Source organism: Triticum aestivum, chromosome 5B (genome assembly GCF_018294505.1).
Source record: "Triticum aestivum cultivar Chinese Spring chromosome 5B, IWGSC CS RefSeq v2.1, whole genome shotgun sequence".
In the NCBI taxonomy this organism is placed as follows: Eukaryota; Viridiplantae; Streptophyta; class Magnoliopsida; order Poales; family Poaceae; genus Triticum; species Triticum aestivum.
This window is the reverse complement of record NC_057807.1, coordinates 353,324,871-353,350,162: the sequence shown is the minus strand read 5'-3', so window position 1 is coordinate 353,350,162 and position 25,292 is coordinate 353,324,871. Positions and strand designations below refer to the sequence as shown.

General features: G+C 45.1%; 1 protein-coding gene across 1 annotated transcript; it reads left to right on the top strand.

The window, feature by feature from the left end:
* The first annotated feature begins 5,245 nt into the window (after window positions 1-5,245).
* Window positions 5,246-16,255, top strand: LOC123111825 (pre-mRNA-processing-splicing factor 8A). The gene is made up of 13 exons (XM_044532700.1): window positions 5,246-5,620; window positions 6,498-6,621; window positions 6,719-6,811; window positions 6,926-7,316; window positions 7,607-8,096; window positions 8,188-11,984; window positions 12,069-12,175; window positions 12,256-12,510; window positions 12,619-13,254; window positions 13,344-13,541; window positions 13,636-13,914; window positions 15,466-15,708; window positions 15,813-16,255. Exons 1-13 carry the CDS (start codon window positions 5,349-5,351, stop codon window positions 16,002-16,004), a joined length of 7,077 nt encoding a protein of 2,358 aa, XP_044388635.1. The 5' UTR covers window positions 5,246-5,348; the 3' UTR covers window positions 16,005-16,255.
* The last annotated feature ends 9,037 nt before the right edge of the window (window positions 16,256-25,292 follow it).

Genomic DNA, 25,292 nt, shown 5'->3' with positions numbered 1-25,292 from the left:
TTGGTCCGGGCCGCTTCATCCCACAATACCGTTGAGCAAGAAAAGACTAGTAGAGGCAAGTAAGATGACAAAATCCCCGCCCACAACAAAATTGTGTTCTACTCGTGCAAAGAGAACTACGCATAGACCTAGCTCATGATGCCACTGTTGGGGAACGTTGCAGAAAATTAAAATTTTTCCTACGGTTTCACCAAGATCCATCTATGAGTTCATCTAAGCAACGAGTCAAGGGAGAGAGTTTGCATCTACATACCACTTGTAGATCGCGTGCGGAAGCTTGCAAGGTGATGATGTAGTCGTACTCGACGTGATTCGAATCACCGATGACCAAGTGCTGAACGGACAGCACCTCCGCGTTCAACACACGTACAGGACGGGAGACATCTCCTCCTTCTTGATCCAGCAAGGGGGAAGGAGAGGTTGAGGAAGACAGCTCCACTGGCAGCACGACGGCGTGGTGATGATGGAGAGGCAGTACTCCGACAGGGCTTCGCCAAGCACACAACGGTGGAGGAGAGGTGTTGGGGAGGGGAGGACTGCGCCTTGGAGGGTGGTGCGGCTGCCCTCCCCTCACCCCTCTATTTATAGGGGGAAGGGAGAAGGGGGCCGGCCCCCTAGAACCCATCTAGGGGGGTGTGGCGGCCAAGGGGAGAGGGGGAGAGGGTGGCTTGCCCCCCAAGCCAAGGGGGCGCCCCCTCTAGGGTTCCCCCCTCAACCCTAGGCGCAAGGGCCCAAGAGAGGGGGTGCGGCCAGCCCACCAGGGGCTGGCTCCCTGCCCCACGCAGCCCATGTGGCCCCCCGGAGGGGTGGCCCCTCCCGGTGGACCCCCGGAACCCTTTCGGTGGCCCCGGTACAATACCGGTATGACCCCGAAACTTCCCGGTGTCCGTTTGACAACTTCCCATATATAAATCTTTACCTCCGGACCCTTCCGGAGCTCCTCGTGACGTCCAGGATCCCATCCGGGACTCCGAACAACATTCGGTAGTCACATACTAGTCTTCCTAATAACCCTAGCGTCACTGAACCTTAAGTGTGTAGACCCTACGGGTTCGGGAGACATGCAGACATGACCTAGACGCTCTCAGGTCAATAACCAACAGCGGGATCTGGATACCCATGATGGCTCCCACATGCTCCTCGATGTTGTCATCGGATGAACCACGATGTCGAGGATTCGATCAAACCCTGTATGCAATTCCCTTTGTCAATCGGTACGTTACTTGCCCGAGACTCGATCGTCGGTATCCCAATACCTTGTTCAGTCTCGTTTCCGGCAAGTCACTTTACTCGTACCGTAATGCATGATCCCGTGTCCAACACCTTGGTCACATTGAGCTCATTATGATGATGCATTACCGAGTGGGCCCAGAGATACCTCTCCGTCATACGGAGTGACAAATCCCAGTCTCGATCCGTGTCAACCCAACAGATACTTTCGGAGATACCTGTAATGCACCTTTATAGTCACCCAGTTACGTTGTGACGTTTGATACACCCAAGGCACTCCTACGGTATCCGGGAGTTACACGATCTCATGGTCTAAGGAAGAGATACTTGACATTGGCAAAGCTCTAGCAAAACGAACTACACGATCTTTTATGCTATGCTTAGGATTGGGTCTTGTCCATCACATCATTCTCCTAATGATGTGATCCCGTTATCAACGACATCCAATGTCCATAGTCAGGAAACCATGACTATCTGTTGATCACAACGAGCTAGTCAACTAGAGGCTCACCAGGGACATATTGTGGTCTAAGTATTCACACGTGTATTACGATTTCCGGATAATGCAGTTATAGCATGAATAAAAGACATTTATCATGAACATTGAAATATAATAATACTTTTATTATTGCCTCTAGGGCATATTTCCAACAGGTTTTAGTTGTACGTAGTGTTCATCCGGTGTTGCCCTGAGAACGAGATATGTGCAGCTCCTATCGGGATTGTCGGCGCATCGGGCGGTCTTGCTGGTCTTGTTTTACCATTGTCGAAATGTCTTGTAAACCGGGATTCCGAGTCTGATCGGGTCTTCCTGGGAGAAGGTCTATTCCTTCGTTGATCGCGAGAGCTTGTCATGGGCTAAGTTGGGACACCCCTGCAGGGTATAATCTTTCAAAAGCCGTGCCTGCGGTTATAGGCAGATGGGAATTTGTTAATGTCCGGTTGTAGATAACTTGACACCAGATCTGAATTAAAACGCATCAACCGCGTGTGTAGCCGTGATGGTCTCTTTTCGGCGGAGTCCGGAAAGTGAACACGACCTTTGGGTTATGTTTGACGTAAGTAGGAGTTCAGGATCACTTCTTGATCATTGCTAGCTTCACGACCGTTCCGCTTGCTCTCTTCTCGCTCTTATTTGCGTATGTTAGCCACCATATATGCTTAGTCGCTGCTGCAGCCTCACCACTTTACCCCTTCCTTTTCTATTAAGCTTTGCTAGTCTTGATACCCATGGTAATGGGATTGCTGAGTCCTCGTGGCTCACAGATTATTACAACAACAGTTGCAGGTACAGGTTTATGCGATGATCATGACGCGAGCGATGCTTGCTTGCGTTGAGTTCTTCTTCTGCTTCTTCTTCGATCAAGGGATAGGTTCCAGGTCGGCAGCCTGGGCTAGCAGGGTGGATGTCATTTGAGTTTCTGTTTGTGTTTCATCCGTAGTCGGATGATGCTCTGATGTATTGTGATGTTGTATTCATGTGGCATCGTATGCCTCTTGTATGTATCCCCATATATTATGTAATGTTGATGTAATGATATCCACCTTGCAAAAGCGTTTCAATATGCGGGTCTATCCTTGGTGGGACCTTCGAGTTCCTTTTGGATAGGGTCGCATATTGGGCGTGACATTGATGTGGTGATGTCCATGGTCAGGTCTGTATCTTTTTCGGTTTTATTCAATGGAGAGAAGCTGGAATAGTTTAAACCCACAAGAGGCATTCGACGGGGAGATCCCATCTCCCCCTACCTATTCTTGCTAGCAGCAGAGGGCCTTTCGTGCCTTTTAAATTTTAATACTCAGTCATCAGTGCTCAATGGCGTCAAGGTGGCACCGACAGCTCCGGCTGTTAACCACTCGTTGTTTGCAGATGACAGCCTGCTGCTTTTTAAGTCTAGTGTGGAGGGTGCAACCCGGGTTTCAAACCTATTGGATGTTTATTGTGGAGCATCGGGACAGAAAGTTAACAATGAAAAATCCTCTATCTTTTTTAGCAAGGGCTGCCTTGTTTCTGAAAGACATGAGGTAAAGGACGTTCTTAATGTGCAAAACGAGACCTTGAGTGAAAGGTACTTGGGGATGCCGACGGAGGTAGGGCAGTCAAAGAATGGCACTTTCAAATATCTCTGTGATAGGGTATGGGAAAGGATCAAGGGTTGGATGGAAAAGCTCTTGTCTGCCGCTGGGAAGGAGGTATTGATCAAATCAGTTGCACAAGCCATCCCTGTGTTTTCAATGTCTTGCTTTAGATTGCCAAGGGGTCTCTGTGAGAGTATTACTTCCCTCATTCATCAATTCTGGTGGGGCAGCAAACATGGAAAAAGAAAACCGTGTTGGGTATCCTGGGGTATTATGACCAATCCTAAAATCTTGGGTGGTCTAGGTTTTCGAGACATGGAACTTTTCAACCTTGCTTTGTTGTCTCGGTAAGCTTGGCGACTACTTCAAAATCCAGAGTCCTTGAGTGCGCGTATTCTGAAGGCAATCTACTTCCCGGATACCACAATTGTAGAGGCTGAACTTGGACCATCACCATCGCAGATTTGGCGCTCTATCTTGGATGGACGGGACACCATGCTGAACGGGATTATTCGGAGGATAGGAGACGGAACCACAACACAAATCTGGGAGCATAATTGGCTGCCCAGGGATGGGCTAATGAAGCCTCTTTCTTCTAGGGTTGCTAACCCTCCTCAATTTGTTTCAGATCTTATCAGCACCACCACAGCCTCATGGCAAGAGGATTTGGTCCGGGAGGTGTTTGTTCCACTGGATGCCGATACGATCCTCAAGATCCCTCTATGCACGAGACATGTTGGTGATTTTTGGGCATGTGCAGAGGATCCCCGAGGCCGGTTCTCTATTGCTTCGGCATATAGGATGATTTCACGCATCAAGGCAAGCAGAGAGGCCTGGCTCGAGGAGGGGCATAATGTTTCCAACAGTGCCAGCGAGAAGAAGGGATGGTCCTCAATCTGGTATATGCAAGTTCCATCAAAACTAAAGGTTTTCACCTGGAGGCTGGCTCAACACTCGTTGCCGACGGGTGACGTTCTACATCACCGTAATATGTCGCCATCTCACGTGTGCGCACTGTGCGGTGTTGAAGATAGCTGGAGACATTCGTTAATTAAATGCACCATGGCGAGAAGTGTGTGGGCTTTGAGCAAAGAAGAACTTGTTCAACACATGTGCGAGACTAGAGTTGATAGCGCAAAGTTTTGGCTTTTTACTATGAGTGAATCACTATCAGCTGAAGACTTCGCAGAACTGATTGTCACCTTGTCGGTGATCTGGCATGCTCGCCGCAAGGTTATCCACGAGGGAATCTTCCAAACACCTTTTGTGACCCATAGTTTCGTCCCAACTTATCTCTCTGAACTTAAAGTGTTGAAGAAGCCGGTACTAAGACCGGCGCCTCAGGAGGAGCGACCAAATTCCTGGATTCCACCGCGGGAAGGACATGTGAAGATCAATGTTGACGCAGCTACTCCTAGAGCGGGAGGTTTTGGTGCTGTGAGCGCTGTTGCGCGTAACTCAGAAGGCATCTACCAGGGAGCTTCTGTAGTTATTTTCAGAAACATCGATGATCCTGAAGTTCTGGAATCTCTAGCCATTAGAGAGGCATTAGCACTGGCTAATGACCTGTACATTCAGCAAGTTCATGTGGCATTCGACTGTAAGCAGGCCATCGAAGCGATCAAGGGAGGAACTGCCTCATCCTATGCGGCAATTGTGCTGGAAATCAAGGCACAAGCTACTTCTTTAGTTTCCTGTTTTTTTAGCCATGAATTTAGAACCTCGAATGTCGAGGCTCACAGACTAGCAAAGCATGCGTTAACGCTCGGGGTTGGCCGTCATGTCTGATTAAGTCACCATGGGGATCTTTTGTTCGTCCCTGTAAACTGTGTGACGGGTGAATAAAGCTTTGTTGGTTTGTCTAAAAAAAAACTTGAGGTTCTCTTACATTTACAAATTAGCCCATCTCCCTCTTGTTGGCCCTTCATTCTATTCCTCCCGACCCCACGGGAGGTCGAACCCGGAACCCCATCCGACTCACTCGAGTCTTTAAACCCTAGCAGCAGCAGCGGAGGCTGCCGCGTCCCTCATCGCCGCCGATGTGGAACGGCGTGCCGCCGCCGCCGCCGATGGCGGCTGCGCCTCCTCCTCCGGGCACGGTCGGCGCTGTTCCGGCCCCGCCCCCGCAGGCCGCCGCGCCGCCGCAGGCAGGCCAGTCGCTCACGCCGGCAGAGCTCGAGGCGCAGCTCGTGGAGAAGGCCCGCAAGTGGCACCAGCTCAACTCCAAGCGCTACGGCGACAAGCGCAAGTTCGGCTTCGTCGAGGCGCAGAAGGAGGACATGCCCCCCGAGCACGTGCGAAAAATCATCAGGTACAATGTCCAGACCCGCGCCGCCCTCGGATTTTTCGAGCGCCCTGTACTGCTCGTGGCTAGATTTTGGGTCCCTCGGTGCTCGTCTCGCGCTGTGATGCCTATGATCTTAGGTCGTCCCGTAGCCGTGTGTAGCTTTGAACTAGTGGCATGGCTGTGATAGCCGTCTCTACTGAAGTTAGTGATGGCGCGATCATATGGTTTGATGTTACGCGTGGGGTTTATGGTTATAACTGTGATTCGATAATGTTTAGGTTTGGATTTACCTGTGTTATTTTCTGCTCGGCATCATGTGTTTGTTGCTGATTTCTGCTTACGATTTGTGGTCACTGGAATTAGGCATAAGATTGTTGTCTCTGACTCTCTAGATCCTGGAAATTAGTTTCGTGATATTTTTTATATTTTCATCCTCTAGTTATGGTGAACATCTTTAATTTGCTAGTTGCTTCAACTCTAAATTCCTGGAGTCAAGATGATAGATATGTCGATTAGTTATGGTTTTCTTTTTTCAGTTTGCTAGTTGCTATAGCTCTTGGTCTGTGAAGCTTTGTAGCTGGGTCTAGTTGGCTTTCATATGATCATAAGTTGCAGGGATATTAACTAGAGGTTTCTGCCCTGGCTTCTGAGCATATTTCTGAACAAATACATGGACACTCTTTCTGTTCTGAGCATATACACGGCCATTCTTTCTATGCTTAACACACACGCCACCAGAGATGCAAACCACGACCTGGAATGAGTTCATGATAACTTGAAGAATTGAGAGTTTGCACTTTGTCATATGTACAACACAATCAATTTCGAAGCCTTCTCGTGCCATAGATTGAAGATCTGCTTCTGTTTCAGTAAATTTATACATCTTTGTTTTGTTGAGCAGGGACCATGGGGACATGTCTTCGAAGAAGTACAGACATGACAAGCGTGTTTATCTTGGAGCACTCAAGTTTGTACCTCATGCCGTTTACAAACTACTGGAGAATATGCCGATGCCCTGGGAACAGGTACATCCTTTTGTTGTGCATTATATGAACATTAGTGTCTTGTTGTTGCCAAGATTACCTGTTCCATGGCCATATAATAATAGACTCTTGTTTTCAGGTTCGGGATGTTAAGATCTTGTACCATATCACCGGTGCCATAACCTTCGTAAACGAGATCCCGTGGGTAGTTGAGCCCATTTACCTGGCACAGGTGATGATCTAGATTCATTCTTCTTCCATGTTCAACACTCTCTTTTTTATTTTATATTTATCTTTCACCCTGTTACTTGCTTAAAATGTATCTCTTATAACACGCTTTCCACAGTGGGGCTCAATGTGGATCATGATGCGAAGGGAGAAGAGAGATAGGCGGCATTTCAAAAGAATGCGCTTTCCTCCATTTGATGACGAGGAACCTCCACTGGATTATGCTGATAATTTGTTGGATGTTGAACCGTTAGAGGCTATACAATTGGAGTTGGACCCAGATGAAGATGGAGCTGTGTATAAATGGTTTTATGATCACAAGCCTCTGGTGAAGACTAAGCTTATAAACGGTCCCAGTTACAGGAAATGGCATCTATCTCTTCCCATCATGGCAACACTCTATCGCCTGGCTGGTCAACTTTTGTCAGACTTGATTGACCGGAATTATTTCTATTTGTTTGACATGGAGTCTTTCTTTACTGCCAAAGCACTCAACATGTGTATCCCAGGTAATCATATTTGTCTTTTCTTTTCTAAGCCATGTTTGATGCATCAAGCTAAAAAATACTGCCACGGCAAGTCGACTAGCATAGTAGGTGTAGCTTTTGGTTGCTGGTTAAATCAAAATTTCTCCCACTTGGTATCTAACTATTGGCAAGGCTTTGTGAAAACGTAAGCAACCAGAACTTGTATTTTCTGCAAATGTATTTTCTTATGCTTTATCAGAACAGGAAAACATTTTCTTCTACATCGCAGGTTTTCTTATCATGCACTGATGTTATTTTTTCATTCTCATCAGGAGGTCCAAAATTTGAGCCACTCTACCGTGATATGGAGAAAGGGGATGAGGACTGGAATGAGTTTAATGATATCAACAAACTCATCATCCGTCAACCACTTCGGACTGAATACAGAATTGCGTTCCCACACTTGTACAATAACAGGCCAAGGAAAGTGAGACTTTGCATATATCATACTCCTATGATAATGTATATCAAGACGGAGGATCCAGATTTACCTGCATTTTACTATGATCCTCTGATAAATCCAATCACTTCAACCAGCAAGATTGATCGCCGGGAGAAGAAAGCAAGTGAAGAGGAAGACGAAGACGACTTTAGTCTTCCCGATGGAGTGGGCCCTCTTTTGAAAGAAACTCCACTCTACACTGATACGACAGCTGCCGGCATTTCATTACTCTTTGCCCCAAAGCCTTTTAACATGAGATCTGGTAGAACACGCCGTGCTGAGGACATTCCTCTTGTATCTGAGTGGTTCAAAGAGCACTGGTGAGTACTGCAGTGAGTTTAATATTGTCTTAACATAGTTTCTTCTGTAGTATATTTTTTGCTCATGATTCCGTCGATATCTGTTTTGCAGCCCACCAGCATATCCAGTTAAAGTCCGGGTGAGTTACCAGAAGCTGCTGAAGTGCTATGTGCTTAATGAGCTACACCATAGGCCGCCTAAAGCACAGAAGAAGAAACATCTGTTCCGTTCTCTGCAAGCAACAAAGTTCTTTCAAACTACAGAGCTTGACTGGGCAGAAGCTGGGTTGCAAGTTTGCAAGCAGGGCTACAACATGCTAAACTTGTTGATTCACAGGAAGAATCTTAACTATCTTCATTTAGACTACAATTTCAACTTGAAGCCTGTGAAGACTCTCACAACAAAGGAGAGAAAGAAATCTCGTTTTGGAAATGCATTCCACTTGTGCCGTGAGATTTTGCGACTTACTAAGCTAGTTGTTGATGCAAACATCCAATTTCGCTTGGGAAATGTTGATGCCTTTCAGTTGGCCGATGGTTTGCAATACATATTCTCCCATGTTGGTCAGTTGACTGGTATGTACAGATACAAGTATCGTCTGATGCGGCAAATTAGAATGTGCAAAGATCTGAAGCACTTGATATATTATCGTTTCAACACTGGTCCTGTTGGAAAAGGGCCTGGCTGTGGATTTTGGGCTCCAATGTGGAGAGTGTGGCTGTTTTTCCTTCGTGGTATTGTACCCTTGCTTGAAAGGTGGTTAGGTAATTTGCTGGCCAGGCAGTTTGAAGGTCGCCATTCAAAAGGAGTTGCTAAAACAGTAACCAAGCAACGTGTTGAGTCACACTTTGACCTGGAGCTTCGAACTGCAGTTATGCATGATGTCCTTGATGCTATGCCAGAGGGCATCAAGCAAAACAAGGCCCGGACTATACTACAGCATCTTAGTGAGGCATGGCGCTGCTGGAAGGCAAACATCCCCTGGAAGGTCCCTGGCCTGCCGGTTCCTATTGAAAATATGATACTTCGTTATGTGAAGTCCAAGGCTGATTGGTGGACAAATGTCGCTCACTACAACCGTGAGCGTATCCGGCGTGGTGCTACAGTTGACAAGACCGTCTGCCGCAAAAATCTTGGAAGGTTAACACGTCTGTGGCTGAAGGCAGAACAAGAGAGGCAGCACAATTACTTGAAAGATGGGCCATATGTAACACCTGAAGAGGCAGTTGCTATTTATACAACCACAGTTCATTGGCTTGAATCAAGAAAGTTCTCACCGATTCCTTTTCCTCCACTCTCATACAAGCATGATACCAAACTTCTTATACTGGCTCTGGAAAGGCTAAAAGAGTCTTATAGTGTGGCAGTAAGGTTAAATCAACTGCAAAGAGAGGAACTGGGTTTAATTGAACAAGCATATGATAATCCGCATGAAGCCTTGTCAAGGATAAAACGGCATCTTCTTACTCAGCGTGCTTTTAAGGAAGTTGGCATTGAGTTTATGGATCTGTATAGCTACTTGATTCCGGTATATGAAATTGAGCCTCTTGAGAAAATTACTGATGCATACCTTGACCAATACTTGTGGTATGAGGGGGACAAGCGCCACCTCTTCCCAAACTGGGTAAAGCCTGCTGATTCAGAGCCGCCTCCTCTACTTGTTTACAAATGGTGCCAAGGTATAAACAATTTGCAGGACATATGGGACACGAGCGATGGGCAGTGTGTTGTGATGCTGCAGACAAAATTTGAGAAGTTCTTTGAAAAAATTGATCTGACTCTGTTGAACAGGCTTCTACGGTTGGTCCTGGACCATAACATTGCTGATTATGTCACTGCAAAGAACAATGTTGTGTTGTCTTATAAGGATATGAGTCACACAAATTCTTATGGTCTTATTCGAGGTCTTCAGTTTGCATCTTTTGTTGTGCAATACTATGGGCTGGTGCTGGATCTCCTGCTTCTTGGTTTAACTCGAGCTAGTGAGATTGCAGGGCCACCACAGATGCCAAATGAGTTCCTTACATATATTGACACAAAAGTTGAGACAAGGCATCCCATCAGGCTCTATTCTAGATATATTGACAAGGTGCATATAATGTTCCGCTTCACTCATGAAGAAGCAAGGGATTTAATTCAGCGTTACTTGACAGAGCATCCTGATCCTAACAATGAGAACATGGTCGGTTACAATAACAAGAAATGTTGGCCTAGGGATGCAAGAATGAGGCTCATGAAGCATGATGTAAATCTTGGAAGAAGTGTATTTTGGGATATGAAGAACCGCCTCCCAAGGAGCATTACTACATTAGAATGGGAGAATGGCTTTGTTTCTGTGTACAGCAAGGATAACCCAAACCTGCTCTTTAGCATGTCTGGGTTCGAGGTCCGTATTCTGCCGAAGATACGTATGACTCAGGAGGCATTCAGCAACACAAAAGATGGGGTATGGAATTTACAGAGTGAGCAGACAAAGGAAAGGACAGCCATTGCATTTTTGAGGGTTGATGATGAACACATGAAAGTGTTTGAGAACCGTGTCAGGCAAATCCTTATGTCATCAGGGTCAACAACATTTACCAAGATAGTTAACAAGTGGAACACTGCTCTCATTGGCCTCATGACATATTTCCGTGAAGCCACTGTTCATACGCAGGAACTATTGGATCTGCTTGTAAAATGTGAAAACAAGATCCAGACTCGTATAAAGATTGGCCTGAACTCAAAGATGCCTAGCAGGTTTCCACCAGTTATCTTTTATACACCGAAGGAAATTGGAGGTCTGGGCATGTTGTCAATGGGTCACATTTTGATACCACAGAGTGATCTCAGGTATAGCAAACAGACAGATGTTGGTGTGACGCATTTTCGAAGTGGTATGAGTCATGAAGAGGACCAGCTAATCCCTAACTTGTATCGCTACATCCAACCATGGGAGAGTGAGTTCATTGATTCACAGCGCGTGTGGGCTGAATATGCTTTGAAGAGGCAGGAAGCACAATCACAGAACAGGCGCTTAACACTTGAGGATCTGGAAGATTCCTGGGATAGAGGTATACCTCGTATCAACACACTTTTCCAAAAAGACCGCCACACTTTGGCATATGACAAAGGATGGAGGGTCAGAACAGACTTCAAGCAGTATCAAGTGCTGAAACAAAACCCATTCTGGTGGACACATCAGCGGCATGATGGAAAGCTATGGAACTTAAACAACTACAGAACTGATGTCATCCAAGCACTCGGAGGTGTGGAAGGTATCCTGGAACATACCTTATTTAAAGGAACATATTTCCCTACCTGGGAGGGTCTGTTCTGGGAGAAGGCTTCAGGTTTTGAGGAATCAATGAAGTACAAAAAACTGACAAATGCGCAGCGTTCTGGGCTTAACCAGATCCCCAATAGAAGATTTACCCTTTGGTGGTCACCAACCATTAATCGTGCAAATGTATATGTTGGTTTCCAGGTTCAGCTAGATCTGACAGGGATATTCATGCATGGTAAAATTCCGACCCTGAAAATCTCTCTGATCCAGATTTTCCGTGCACATCTTTGGCAGAAGGTCCATGAAAGTGTTGTTATGGATCTTTGTCAAGTTCTGGATCAGGAGTTGGATGCGTTGGAGATTGAGACAGTACAGAAAGAGACAATACATCCCAGGAAGAGTTACAAGATGAACAGTTCCTGTGCAGATGTCCTCCTTTTTGCTGCACACAGGTGGCAGATGTCTAAACCAAGCTTAGTTTCTGAGTCAAAGGATGTCTTCGACCAGAAAGCAAGTAACAAGTATTGGATTGATGTGCAACTACGATGGGGAGACTATGACTCACATGACATAGAACGTTACACAAGGGCTAAATTTATGGATTATACAACAGATAATATGTCCATCTACCCTTCTCCGACTGGTATGATTTTGAGTATCCATGGACTGCCAATTTCTTGCCTAGTATGAATCATCTGTAGTTAATGTTGATTAATATTTCTTGCAGGGGTGATGATTGGACTTGATCTAGCATATAATTTGCACTCTGCTTTCGGTAACTGGTTCCCCGGGTCAAAGCCTCTCCTCCAGCAAGCAATGAACAAGATCATGAAGGTAATAAACAAATATAGCTGTTGTTGGCATATCTCTGTTGTGGTAGATGTCTTGTTTAAATGACGTGATTTTTTTTACAGTCAAATCCTGCCCTGTACGTGCTGAGGGAGCGAATAAGGAAGGGTCTCCAGTTGTATTCATCTGAACCCACTGAGCCATATCTGTCTTCACAGAACTATGGAGAGATATTCAGCAACCAAATCATATGGTTTGTGGATGACACAAATGTCTATCGTGTTACTATTCACAAAACCTTCGAGGGTAACCTGACCACCAAACCAATTAATGGTGCAATCTTTATTTTCAATCCAAGGACTGGTCAACTCTTTCTGAAGGTTTGTTCTTTTTCTTGTGCTTTTAATTCTAGTTTTGTTGTAGTAATGGCATAACTGTGCCATATCACAACTTGGAAGATTTAAATGAAAATGGATTATAATCTGCAGGTCATCCATACAAGTGTATGGGCAGGACAAAAGCGTCTAGGGCAGCTGGCCAAGTGGAAAACAGCTGAGGAGGTTGCTGCCTTAGTTCGATCTCTTCCTGTGGAAGAGCAGCCAAAGCAAATTATTGTGACAAGGAAGGGTATGTTGGATCCGTTGGAAGTCCATCTGCTTGACTTCCCTAACATTGTTATTAAGGGTAGTGAGTTGCAGCTGCCATTCCAAGCTTGCTTGAAGATTGAGAAATTCGGTGATCTTATTCTCAAGGCTACAGAACCTCAGATGGTTCTTTATAACATATACGATGATTGGTTGAAAAGTATCTCATCTTACACTGCATTCTCTCGTCTTGTGCTTATATTACGAGCACTACATGTCAATAATGAGAAGGCTAAGATGTTGCTGAAGCCTGACAAGACAATTGTTACGGAACCACATCATATCTGGCCAAGTTTGACTGATGAGCAGTGGCTCAAGGTCGAATGTGCGCTCAGGGATCTCATTCTTTCTGATTATGCAAAGAAAAACAACGTTAATACCTCTGCACTTACACAATCTGAGATTCGTGATATAATACTTGGTGCTGAAATAGCCCCACCATCACAGCAGAGGCAACAGATAGCTGAGATTGAGAAACAGGTAAAAAATTGTAATAGGCTTTGTTTCTAGTTTCTATGCATAGCTAATCATGTCAGTTTTCTCACACATGTATTTACTTGAATTTGCAGTCCCGAGAGACACCTCAGTCAACTGCAATTACAACAAGGACAACTAATGTGCATGGCGATGAACTCATTATCACGACAACCAGTCCATACGAGCAAGCAGCATTTGCGTCGAAAACAGACTGGCGTGTCAGGGCCATCTCTGCTACAAACTTATATCTCCGTGTCAACCACATTTATGTTAACTCAGATGATATAAAGGTCAGTACAGCAACCACTCTCTCCTCAATTTACCCATAGAATTCCCAACTATTGACTGCTGAATGCTTACTGACCGTATGTATTCTGTGTACAGGAGACTGGCTATACTTACATCATGCCCAAGAATATATTGAAGAAGTTTATATGCATAGCAGATCTACGGACACAGGTTGCAGGTTTCCTGTATGGACTGAGTCCACAGGATAATCCCCAAGTCAAGGAGATTAGATGCATATCCATTCCCCCACAGCATGGAACTCACCAGATGGTGACTCTCCCAGTGAATCTACCAGAGCATGAGTTCCTCGCGGACTTGGAGCCATTGGGATGGATGCATACCCAGCCGAATGAAGCTCCTCAGCTATCGCCTCAGGTTTGTTTCCTACAATTTTTACCTTGAAACCCAACTTTATGATTCTTATCTGGAATGGAATAGCTGCATATCAGATATGTTGTGTCCACTGTCTCTCTATCTATGGAATCTCATCCGTCATCCATATAAGAACAATAAGAACTTAAATTCTCCTCGATACAAAATACAATACAAAATTTGTTTACATACAACACAAAATTTAACCTTCTCTACCCATGTTGCACAATATGTACACATGTACTAGGCTGAGACCCTACACGCTGCAGGATATTTGTTTACAACTTTAGATGTGAATTAGACTGAAGAGAAATAATCATTGTTACCAAAAATTTCGTGCATACTAACTTGTTCTTCCCAACAAAGCAGGTTCAAGAAAATTACATTGCCATCTATTCTAATGACCACCGATAGCCTTATGCATGGATATATCCTGAAAGAAACAACTTCACCAAAAGTACTCAATTGATTAACACAACTTAAATACTACCTCCGTCCTGGTTTATTAGTCACCCTCGTATTCTGGGTCATATTTTGACCATGATTTTAACTAACAAAATACAAGTTATATATAGCAAAATTGATATCATTGGAAATTACGTTGAAATACGAATCCAACAATATAATTTTTTATGACATGCATTAACATTTTGTTAGTCAAATATGCGGTCAAACTTTGACCCAAACTACGAGAGGGACTAGTAAACCTGGACGGAGGTATTAAACAGTAGTAGTATTATGCAATTAACACACAACTTAAAGAAAGAGAAGTAGTTCCATACGATCAACGGCATCAACAGATTCTAACACAAACGTAACTAAATGGTTATTCATCTGTATCTTATCTTTGAGAAAAGGGGCTCCTCTGTGGCACAGGGATGCGAGTGGACAGACGCAGGCCAAACTTGCTTGGCTGGAGCAGCAAATGGATGTATCTAGAATAGGATGATTTAGCTAAGGGGTAATTTAAATCTTGAAGTTGTGCATATGAGTATAGAGCCAACACTACGCATTCATAATTTAATTGAATTCGCTAGTACATATACCTCATCTAGCAAGGTCATCTAGGGTCAATCATACACTAAATCGGTGAGTGGATGGACCGATGGACTTCTTCATAGGCTACCAAAGCGATATGTTGGGGACTAATCAATGGGAAGTGTACCAAGTGGATGGATTTAGATTAATTAGTGGGAGTGGCAAACTGAAATGGTGTTGGGGTCAGCTGCTTAAAAAAGGGATGCACATATTTTGTTAAACATGCAACCAGACGGCCAGAGTTTACGGGTGATTTGGAATACTATTATAGCAGCAAAATAGCTTTCTTGTATATTTTATAATAGTGAGTTTGTTATTCTCCGTGAAAGTTCCAGTCCTAAATTGGTGGTTCTGTTGTTGGCACATTCAATAGTATATTCCTTTTTTGCGTGTGATCCAGTCTCTCACTACTGAACTGTATTCTGTTGTTTCTTGCACATTCTTTAATGGAGAGCCTCTTTAGGGAATGATCCGGAGTCTCAATTACTGAACTGTTCGTTCTGTTGTGCCTTGCAGGACTTGACATCGCATGCTAAGATTTTGGAGAACAACAAGCAGTGGGATGGTGAGAAGTGCATCATTTTGACATGCAGCTTTACCCCAGGATCGTGCTCACTGACCGCATACAAATTGACACCAAGCGGTTATGAGTGGGGCCGTAGCAACAAGGACAATGGGAGCAACCCACATGGTTATCTCCCAACTCACTACGAGAAGGTCCAGATGCTTCTCAGTGACCGCTTCCTTGGGTTCTACATGGTACATACTCATCTTAGCAAGCCCATATTCCGTAGCAATTGTTCTATGGAACCAGCCACCTTTGAAATTTGAAATATTATTCACTACACTTTTGTCTCCACCAGGTTCCGGACAACGCGCCCTGGAACTACAACTTCATGGGAGTCAAGCATGACCCATTGATGAAGTACAGCATGAAGCTGGGGACGCCCCGAGACTTCTACCACGAGGACCACAGGCCGACACACTTCCTGGAGTTCAGCAACATTGAGGAGGGCGAGGTTGCTGAGGGGGACAGGGAGGACACCTTCTCGTAGGCACCGTAGCATGCCTTGCGCCGAATTTTGTTAGCACATCGAAACTAGCTATTAACTACGCAGTTTTGAAATAGAGACATTTGTAACCTGCAAACTTTGACTTGATATGTGGTAGTATGATGTTTGTCTGCCCCTTGAGATGCTATAACTTCTGTTGCAAGCCTGCTCTCAAGTTGGGTAATGTACAGTGTACACGCATCATAACAGTGAATATTTTGCTTAGTGGCTTATGTAGTTTTTTATGTACTTCACTCCGAGTTATATCTCCCAAACGCTGTGCTATACTCTTAAATTTCGATATATGAAGACGGAATGCTATACCTGTCATTACCGTGGCTCATGGGCAAACAATGATGTCTGATGATGCATCATACGCCACATATTGAATCGCTGGGGTTACCGTTTGTTAAAGGCTGGAAATATAAAGAAACACTGAATTTATACAAATTGAAAAACTGTTACCCATATCTTGCTGTTTGGATTTTGAGCTTAAAATGACCATACCACCAATAGATATTGGCACACCCATTGACCACAACTTCTGGCTGCACACCAAATTTTTGGCTAGCTCAGCCCAACCTTTGTCCACCCGTGCAAAAACATTGACAAACCAAATCCTCTCCGTTATTTTCTCTTCTGGAACTGAATCAGGGGCATGGGGCAGGTGAATGATTCAATCATAAAATCTTGCTGGCAAGGATCTGGTGCCATCCAAACTTAGTCTACCGTCATTCTCTTTCTCCTTTATAGCCAATCAGAGCACACAAAAGGGATTCCTCTTTGCTTGGAGACTGCTCCTCCAGTCCTTGTCTTCACGGATCTCGCCAAGAGAGCCTTCAGGGCAGAGGCTTCCTCACAGAGCAGTGAGCTGCCTTCGTTCGCCAACGCTGCGCCAAGCTTCGCCGATCAGCATTCAGACGACGCACCGGCGACGTCGATGCGGCGTAAGTCCTTCACCGGGCGCTCGGTGGAAGTCCCTCTCAGCAAACTACCTACCTATTACTGTACATTGGCAGGCTATATCGCCACAGCGCGCCCTCCCTCCTGAAAAGGCAAGATTTCCGGAAGATCACGATCCAGAATGCTGCTCGCCTACCCAGGTTGATCTCGCCCGTTCTCCTCCCCATGGAGCCTTTCGGAAAGGAGTAAAGCTGCGTCGCCTTTCCCGATCCAATTTGCTCCTATATTATGATGTCAGCTCGTGCACCTCTCGGCTCTTTATTTCCTTTCCCAGACAAAAACGCTCGCTTTTCACTGTCCCATGATAGTTTTGCTGGGCGAAAGAAGCACACGCTCGTGGCAATAATATCCGCAATATGTGCTCCTGTAATTGGGCATCATCAGGGACCGGGGCAGCGTCGAAAAGGAAAATGGAAAGCTTGCCCCGTCTGATGGCCTCTTCGCGAGCAGCCGGAAGTGGTATCACGTCCATGTCGGCCGTATCCGGAGAGCGAAGGGCAGAGTCCGGTTCTTTGGGGGCCTTGGTGCTCCGTTTGGAAGATAAAGATTGGTAGTACTACGAATGATGGCACTCTTCTGCTCGGATCTGCCGAAAGATTGCTCCACCGAAATGCGAAATCGCGCACGTACCGCTGTTTCCCAACCGTCCTGCCACGGCTACTGCTCGGCTGCTCCGGGCCTGCGTTGAGCTCTGCTGCCCCCCCACCGGCCCACTTAACCAGCAACATAAAGTGGTCACCATCCAATTCATGTCTGCTGTTACTGTCTGTGAAAGTTTCAGTCCTAAATTGTTGATTCGTAAGATTCTGAAAATACACGAATGGGGATTAAAGGATTACAAAGTTGCGCCATCTTGAATGGATTGAACACCAGATTAATTTTCACCAGATGTTTGACTAAAAACAAAACCCACCAAATTCTGTTTGATTACATACTTAGAAATCTCCCAGATGTTGGACCAAAATGGAAATGTATATCTGCGAAGGGAGGCTTCTTTGGATCAAAGGAACTGGTAAATGTAAAATAGAACATATACGTGAATGATCTGTCATGTATGAAACTTCTAGGTGACTGTTTGCAGAAAGTAAACACATACATGTTTCAAATTTATAGGAAATTGTCCACCTTTGTCAAATTCTATGAGTGATTTTTCAAAAAATAAAATAAAATCAAACAACTCACAGCGGCACAAATTCAGTATATACGATTGAAGTGAACATTCAACTTATTTTTTGAAACGGAAACATTCAACTTATAGCGCTGCAAATTCAGTTATGTGAGATTGGTAAAATAAAAAGAAGTGAACATGACACCACAACTCTATTTATTTTCCATTTAAGAAATTTTAGAATATGGTGAATTGAAGAGCTTCTAAGAATCGAAATCCTTTTGTATTCCTTCGTAGAAAACCTATTTTCCAAACCATACAAAAGAGTTGCATGTGTATTCATTAAGAAAGAAGGTGATACAACACTTCAGAAAACAAGACCCATACAACGCCTTCGAGTCATGTCTAGACATAAAAAACTAAAAAACAACATAAGGAGCAACAACTCGAAAGTCGGCCACCCGTGAGTAGAAGACAACCAAACCCAACATAAACTAGAGCAAAAGGCGCAACACAAGACATGTAAGTGCAAAACAAGGCGACCCACACTGAAGCACCAGGACGACAAGGGCAACTGAAACACAAACATCACATGGGCAAATCCGCCACAAGCCTTGAGCCACACCACTTGCTCAAGCATAGAAGCAACATCACCGAGCGACCAGACCACCTGTCCAATGCGTCGCCACCCAAGCCATAGTTGAGAAGCCATAGGGAGCCGGTGACGCATCCCTAAGCAACACTTGAACACGCGATGAGTCAACAACAAATCACCACATGGCCACGACCAAAACCACCCACCAGTTGGAGAGGGGAGTCGGAGACGCATCCGTAAGCAACACTTGAACACACGACGAGTCAACAACAAATCACCACATGGCCACGACCAAAACCGCCCACCAGTTGGAGAGGGGAGTCGAAGATGCATCTCAGGTCATCACTCAAACACACGAGTTGCCAGCAACAAACCACCACACATGACCACAACAAAAACCACCCATTGGATTGAGATGAGCCGACATGAGGCAGTTGCACCATATACAGACGACCAGAGGGACACACAAAGCAAAGCAAAACCACATAGCCAAGGTGACCACCATCTAACTGAACATCGTTGGGGAACATCCAAGAGGAGGGGATTAGCCCTGACAAGGAGGAGGTGAACGACGGGGACAAAAGGAAGCGATGCGTGATAACGTAGGAGATGTAGGGGAACATACTACGCAATAAATGTTTTATTGCTATACGATCATGCTAGGATCACTATGAAGATGGCAAAATAGATCCAATCTCACCAACAAGAATGCAACAGAGAGGAATAAGATGTTGTGCCGATTCCCGAATCTAGGTTATACCTCCCAGCCACGAGAATATCTCCACCGATCGAGAGTCAAAGTAGACAACCCCTTTGCGTATCCACGCATATCAAAGTATTAGTTCGGCAGCACTTCATCGCCCAGGACAAAGAACTACCGGAGAACTAGATGGAGGAGCAGCCTTGTGGCGTACCGGTCAAAACTAGGGGAGAGAGATATGGCATAGGGCAGGGGTGCGGCTCCTGGGGCTTGTCCGCAAAGGGGGAGGGGTGAGCTCCTCCTCTATATTTATAGGTGGCTAGGAGGGGGTGCGTCTTGGATGAGGGGCATCCCCCAAAGGGGTCGACCGATCTAGGGAGAAGAGTCCTCCTAGGACTCATTTTTCCACTACGCACCACATGCCTTGCCCCCGAAGCAAGGGGGAGGCACTACGGGGCCCAATAGGGCCCATGTGGCGCTGTCCCTTGGGCCAGCCAAGGGGACATCCCACTAGGACCCTTCAGAATATTTCGGAAGCTTCTGGAACCCAAACGCCCTCGGACACTCCCAGTGCGCTCTCAGATCCATCTGGAACCATCCACAATTCTCCCAGTGTCCTTGTCTCATTCTATTGCAATCTCCCAGTTCTCCAACAAACCACTAGTTGTTAAGCGTATGACCCTGCAGGTTTGGTAATATGTGGACTTGGCCCGAAACACCTTCTGGTCAATAATTAACATGGGGATATGCACACCCATGTTAATTCCCACACGAATATCTTTATTGAGTGAACCTTTTGTTTCGGCATAAACTTCCCTTTGTTCGCAATACGTTGCAAAACCCGAGGCGAGGCTTTTATCAATACCATACTAAGTTATCCTCGATATCAGTTTTGTTCTCTTTTCTCATTCCGGTATCCATGTAATCACTATCAGCTTGTGCCTGGCTAGACGATGATGGATACCATAACACCAAGTGGGATCAGAGAGTATCTCTCCATTGTCGGAGGAATAAACCTAGTCTTGAATCAACAAGAACGCCGACATACTTTTCTGGTGTACCTATAAGCTACCTTTATGATCTACTAGTTACGGGAAATGTTTGGCAGTCCCAAAGTAACCATCTGGTATGAAGGCCTACGATATAGTCATGGTTTGAGGATGCGAGTAGACATTAACATATAATATGATAATGCTGACAACTAAGTGATGATGGGATCTCATAGTATATCATAAGTACTGGGTCTAACTAACACCATTTTCTGCTAATAATGTGTTCCATTATTTCTAGCATCCTTGTTACTTTAACAATGCCCATGATCAGGAAAACAAGATCATCAACAATACATGAACTAGTCTTAGAAGTGAGACTAAAGATCTAATTGGTGTTTATGTTTCCGGCCATGTAAGTGAGTTTTCCTATGAATCTCTCATTTAAGAATCATTGGAATAATATCACATAAATATAAACATTAATTACGAACATGAAATAAAACAATGCTTTATTATTGCCTCTAGGGCGTATTTCTAAGAGTGTCCCACTTGCACTAGAGCCAACAGTCTAGTCGCATTAGTTCCTTAACATCAATGGCATTCCGATGTTGCTCATGGTTTGCTTGTTCTATAGACTTCATGAACAGATCTGACATATTTAGGTCCATGTGCCTTACATATCTTTGCGTATTCATGCTCCACAAAATCTAGAATTATGTGGAACTTGCTTTTGTTGGAAATATGCCCTAGAGGTAATAATATTGTATTATTATATTTCCATTTTCATAATTAAGAGTTTATATTTCATGCTATATCTGTTGTGATCCTGGAATACATGATTCAGTGGAATGATAAACGGTAGAGTATAGGTTCCTAGTATTGCTTCTAAGACTGGCTCAAGTAGTGTTGGTGATCATGTTTTCCGGATCATAGGATATCATTAAGTCCTAAAGCAACATTGAGAGTATGAAATTAGAAGAACGATCATATTGAACCAACCCAAGCTTGTTTGTTCTACTTTGAGATAATATCATCTAAAATAAATTTTTATAACATGGAGTGTTAACATTTGTTTTAGTTCCTCATACCATGAGAGTATCGCAGTCACTTCCTACCGTACCATGGAATTTGGGGTTGCTCAAATGTCATCTGTAACATAGTGATCATAATGAAAACTTCCAGGTTCATCAGAAAGTTTGACAAGGGACTGGACAACTTGAGAGTGGGATTTGCTCCTCCGATGATGGAGATATATTCTTAGGGCCCTCTTGGTGTGACAGCATCCATGATCGTCTGTCCAGGCACAGGTAACTACATCAGGGGATGCCGGAACACTTCAACGAGAAAGAAAAACAAAACCGGTATTGGGAGCATGTGCATGATTCAGGAGGATACTGGCACACCTCAGGTTTTGTAAAGTATCGCGAATCAAAGGGAACATCACATGACAACCAAAGGTTCATTGAATGTCATTCATGTAATCATAGGGATCGATATAGACGTCCACGGTTCCACTATCGGTCATTAAACGAAGGGGTTTCATGTCTATGATTTATCGAACCTATTGGGGCACAAGCTTAAGGTAATCACGATCTACCGAGTGTTAGTTGGACGAGAATATCAAGGATTTATTTTGTGGAATTGTTTCATTAATATCTGAAATAGTTTCGGGAGGAACCGGAAACGTTTCGGGGTCACCGGAAGGGTTTCAGAGTTTATCAGGCAATACCGGGTATTACCAATAGATAATATATAGGTGGAAAATGTTTTCAGAGGTGTTAAGTTAATATAAAAGGCTGTAATAATTGTTAGGAGACTTATATTTAGTTTAATATTAACGGGCCTTAAAAGGCCAAGTGGTGGAAGGAGTATTGGGTCACCATGGCCCAAATAGGAAGTGGCGCCTCCTTTCCTTGTGTGTGTGTGTTGGGGGGGGGGATTGGACTAGGGGAGGACTCCAACTTCTCCCCCTTGATCGGTGCCCCAAGAAGGGCCTTTCCCTCCTTGGTGGCTCCCCTCCCTTCCCCTATAACCTATATATACTAGAGGATTGTCCCCTTAATTTGGGACACACATGTTTTCGAGCCTTCTCTAGTTCATCCAGTTCTAGTTCTAGTTGGTCCTAGTTGACTAATTAGAACTAGACCTAGTTCATTTAATCCTCATAATTAGAATCCCAATATGGTTCTAACCTCCTCCCTCTAATTCTCTAGCGATGATTAGCTCCGGACGGCAAAGCGCTGCCGGATCGTGAAGACCGTATGCTTGCAACCAAGTAGACATGCCGTGCTTCCGGTCTTCCCTTCGAGGGATCGTTCAAGGGCGGTTCACGGGATCGTCTTCAACGGTTCAAGGGACTCCAAGTATGATCTACACCGACTCGTCTACTTCCATTGCACTCCATAGCTGGTAACGATAGTTGATCCAAACCCTATATGCATCTTCATATTGTTCCTGGGTGATCATAGGGAGATTTTTTTTGTTTTCTACTATGTTTCCCAACAACTTTGTATACTTTTGAATTGTTGGTAGGACCTTGGCCTGGGCTATGGCGCCACTATTCTCAATAGCGCTCCATTGGCTCTAGTGCACCTGGAACTGTACCAAGTTTAAAAAGACCCCTCTGATTCAAAGACCCTACTTTGTCGCTTCTGAAGTGACAATATACTTAGCCTTCATTGTAGAATCTGCCATGGTATGCTATTTTAGACAATGCCAACTTACTGTGTCACCGTTTTTGTATATTAACAAAACTCCAATTCAGGTAGATCGTTACCCAGTCTACTATCAATACCATGCCTAATAGATTCATGCATAAATTCAGCAATAAGAGTAGCATAAATCCCACGAAAGTTGTCACCTGACTGTCTATTTTCATTAATATGACGAGCAATAAGAGCTCCTAAATTATGCATTCTTTCACCAATCAAAGCACAACGTGAAACACACATATCAGGGGTACTAGTGCTGGTAGGGTTACTGTCGGTGTCAAAACCGGCGGATCTCGGGTAGGGGGTCCCGAACTGTGTGTCTAGGCGGATGGTAACAGGAGACAAGGGAAACGATGTTTTTACCCAGGTTCGGGCCCTCTCGATGGAGGTAAAACCCTACTCCTGCTTGATTAATATTGATGATATGGGTAGTACAAGAGTAGATCTACCACGAGATCAGAGAGGCTAAACCCTAGAAGCTAGCCTATGGTATGATTGGTGTTCATCCTACAGACTAAAACCCTCCGGTTTATATAGACGCCGGAGAGGGCTAGGGTTACACATAGTTGGTTACAATGGGAGGAGATCTACATATCCGTATCGCCAAGCTTGCCTTCCACGCCAAGGAAAGTCCCATCCGGACACGGGACAAAGTCTTCAATCTTGTATCTTCATAGTCCGGGAGTTCGGCCAAAGGTCATAGTCCGGCCATCCGGACAACCCCTAATCCGGGACTCCCTCAGTAGCCCCTGAACCAGGCTTCAATGACGACGAGTCCGGCGCGCAAATTGTCTTCGGCATTGCAAGGCGGGTTCCTCCTCCGAATACTTCATAAAAGATGTTTGAACACAAGGATAGTGTCCGGCTCCGCAAAATAAGTTCCACATACCACCGTAGAGAGAATAATATTTACACAAATCTAATCTGCTGACGTATTCCGTAGTGTGACATCACGCCACGGCCAAGCCTTTATTCGAGTCATTTTACTGTCCCACCTCAGCGCGTTTAGCGAGGCGGTTTCCTTGGCACGTCTTGTTAAAGTAGAGATCGTGTCCCCTTATTCCGGGATTCTCATCAATTCGGGCGTGGGTAACCCAACCGGGCCATTGGTATGACTTCTTAATTGAAAGTGAGTCCCAAACTGTCACGGGGAGGGCTCTTGGTATTCAACCTCTTTATAAAGAGACCAAGGCTCGACTCCTTTCTTTCAATCCTATCAAATCCGCCTCTCGCCTCGAGTTCCAACACCCAAAGCTCCAGATTCAGGCGCTTCGGACCTTGGATGATGTCCGACTCCAACCTCCAAGGCCGGTGGATGCCTTCCTCCATTACGGAAGAAGACATGCGAAAGCTGAGAGATGCCAGGTATCTAAACGGCGAAATCTCGCATAGGCTGCCTGCTCAAGGGCAGGCTATTCCCACTCCCCAGCCCGGTGAGAGCGTGGTGTTCACATCTCACTTCCTTCGGGGGCTAGGCTTCCCGATTGATCCCTTCGTGAGGGGGCTCATGTTTTATTACGGGCTGGAATTTCACGACTTAGCTCCGGAGTCCATCCTCCAAATCTCATCGTTCATTGTCGTGTGTGAGGCCTTCCTCCATATTACTCCTCACTTTGGACTGTGGCTTAAGAACTTCAAGGTAGAACCAAAGATGATCGAGGGGCAGCACGCTGAGTGTGGAGGTGCTATTATAAGCAAGATTGCCGACGCTCCATGGCCCGAGGGCTATTTTCAAGAGGAGTTCGGCTTATGGAAACGAGAGTGGTTTTACATCACAGCTCCTAGGGGCACCACATGGGTGGCGCCACCTGCTTTTCGCTCGGGTCCCCCACCACAGCTAGCGTCATGGGTCAATAAAGGGCTTAACTGGGGGCCGTCCAAGGACGCGCCCTTGTTGCAGGGCCGCATTCAAGATCTCCTAGAAAGAGATATCAATTTGGCTGTAGTGACGCAGGTTATGTTGATTCGCCGCATCCTGCCCTGCAAACGTCGTCCCCTCCGTCTGTGGGAGTTTAATCCGGAAGGACCACGAGCTCTCCAACATTTTATGGGCACGACGCCCGTGGAGATGTACAAATTGTTCTTCGGATCACAAGCAATGTGTCCGGACTTGTCCGAGGACGCAGGTCTGAGCTGCAATCACCTGGATACTCAAGTAAGTAGCCCTGTACTCGGACACACTATCCGTACATTTATCATAAAACTGCCCTTAAAAGAGCTAT

Coding starts and splice junctions, on each gene's coding strand:
- LOC123111825 (XM_044532700.1), top strand. CDS start 5,349: ATGTGGAACGGCGTGCCGCCGCCGCCGCCGATGGCGGCTGCGCCTCCT. Junction 6,812..6,925: donor AGCCCATTTACCTGGCACAG/GTGATGATCTAG, acceptor CGCTTTCCACAG/TGGGGCTCAATGTGGATCAT. Junction 13,542..13,635: donor TTAACTCAGATGATATAAAG/GTCAGTACAGCA, acceptor TTCTGTGTACAG/GAGACTGGCTATACTTACAT.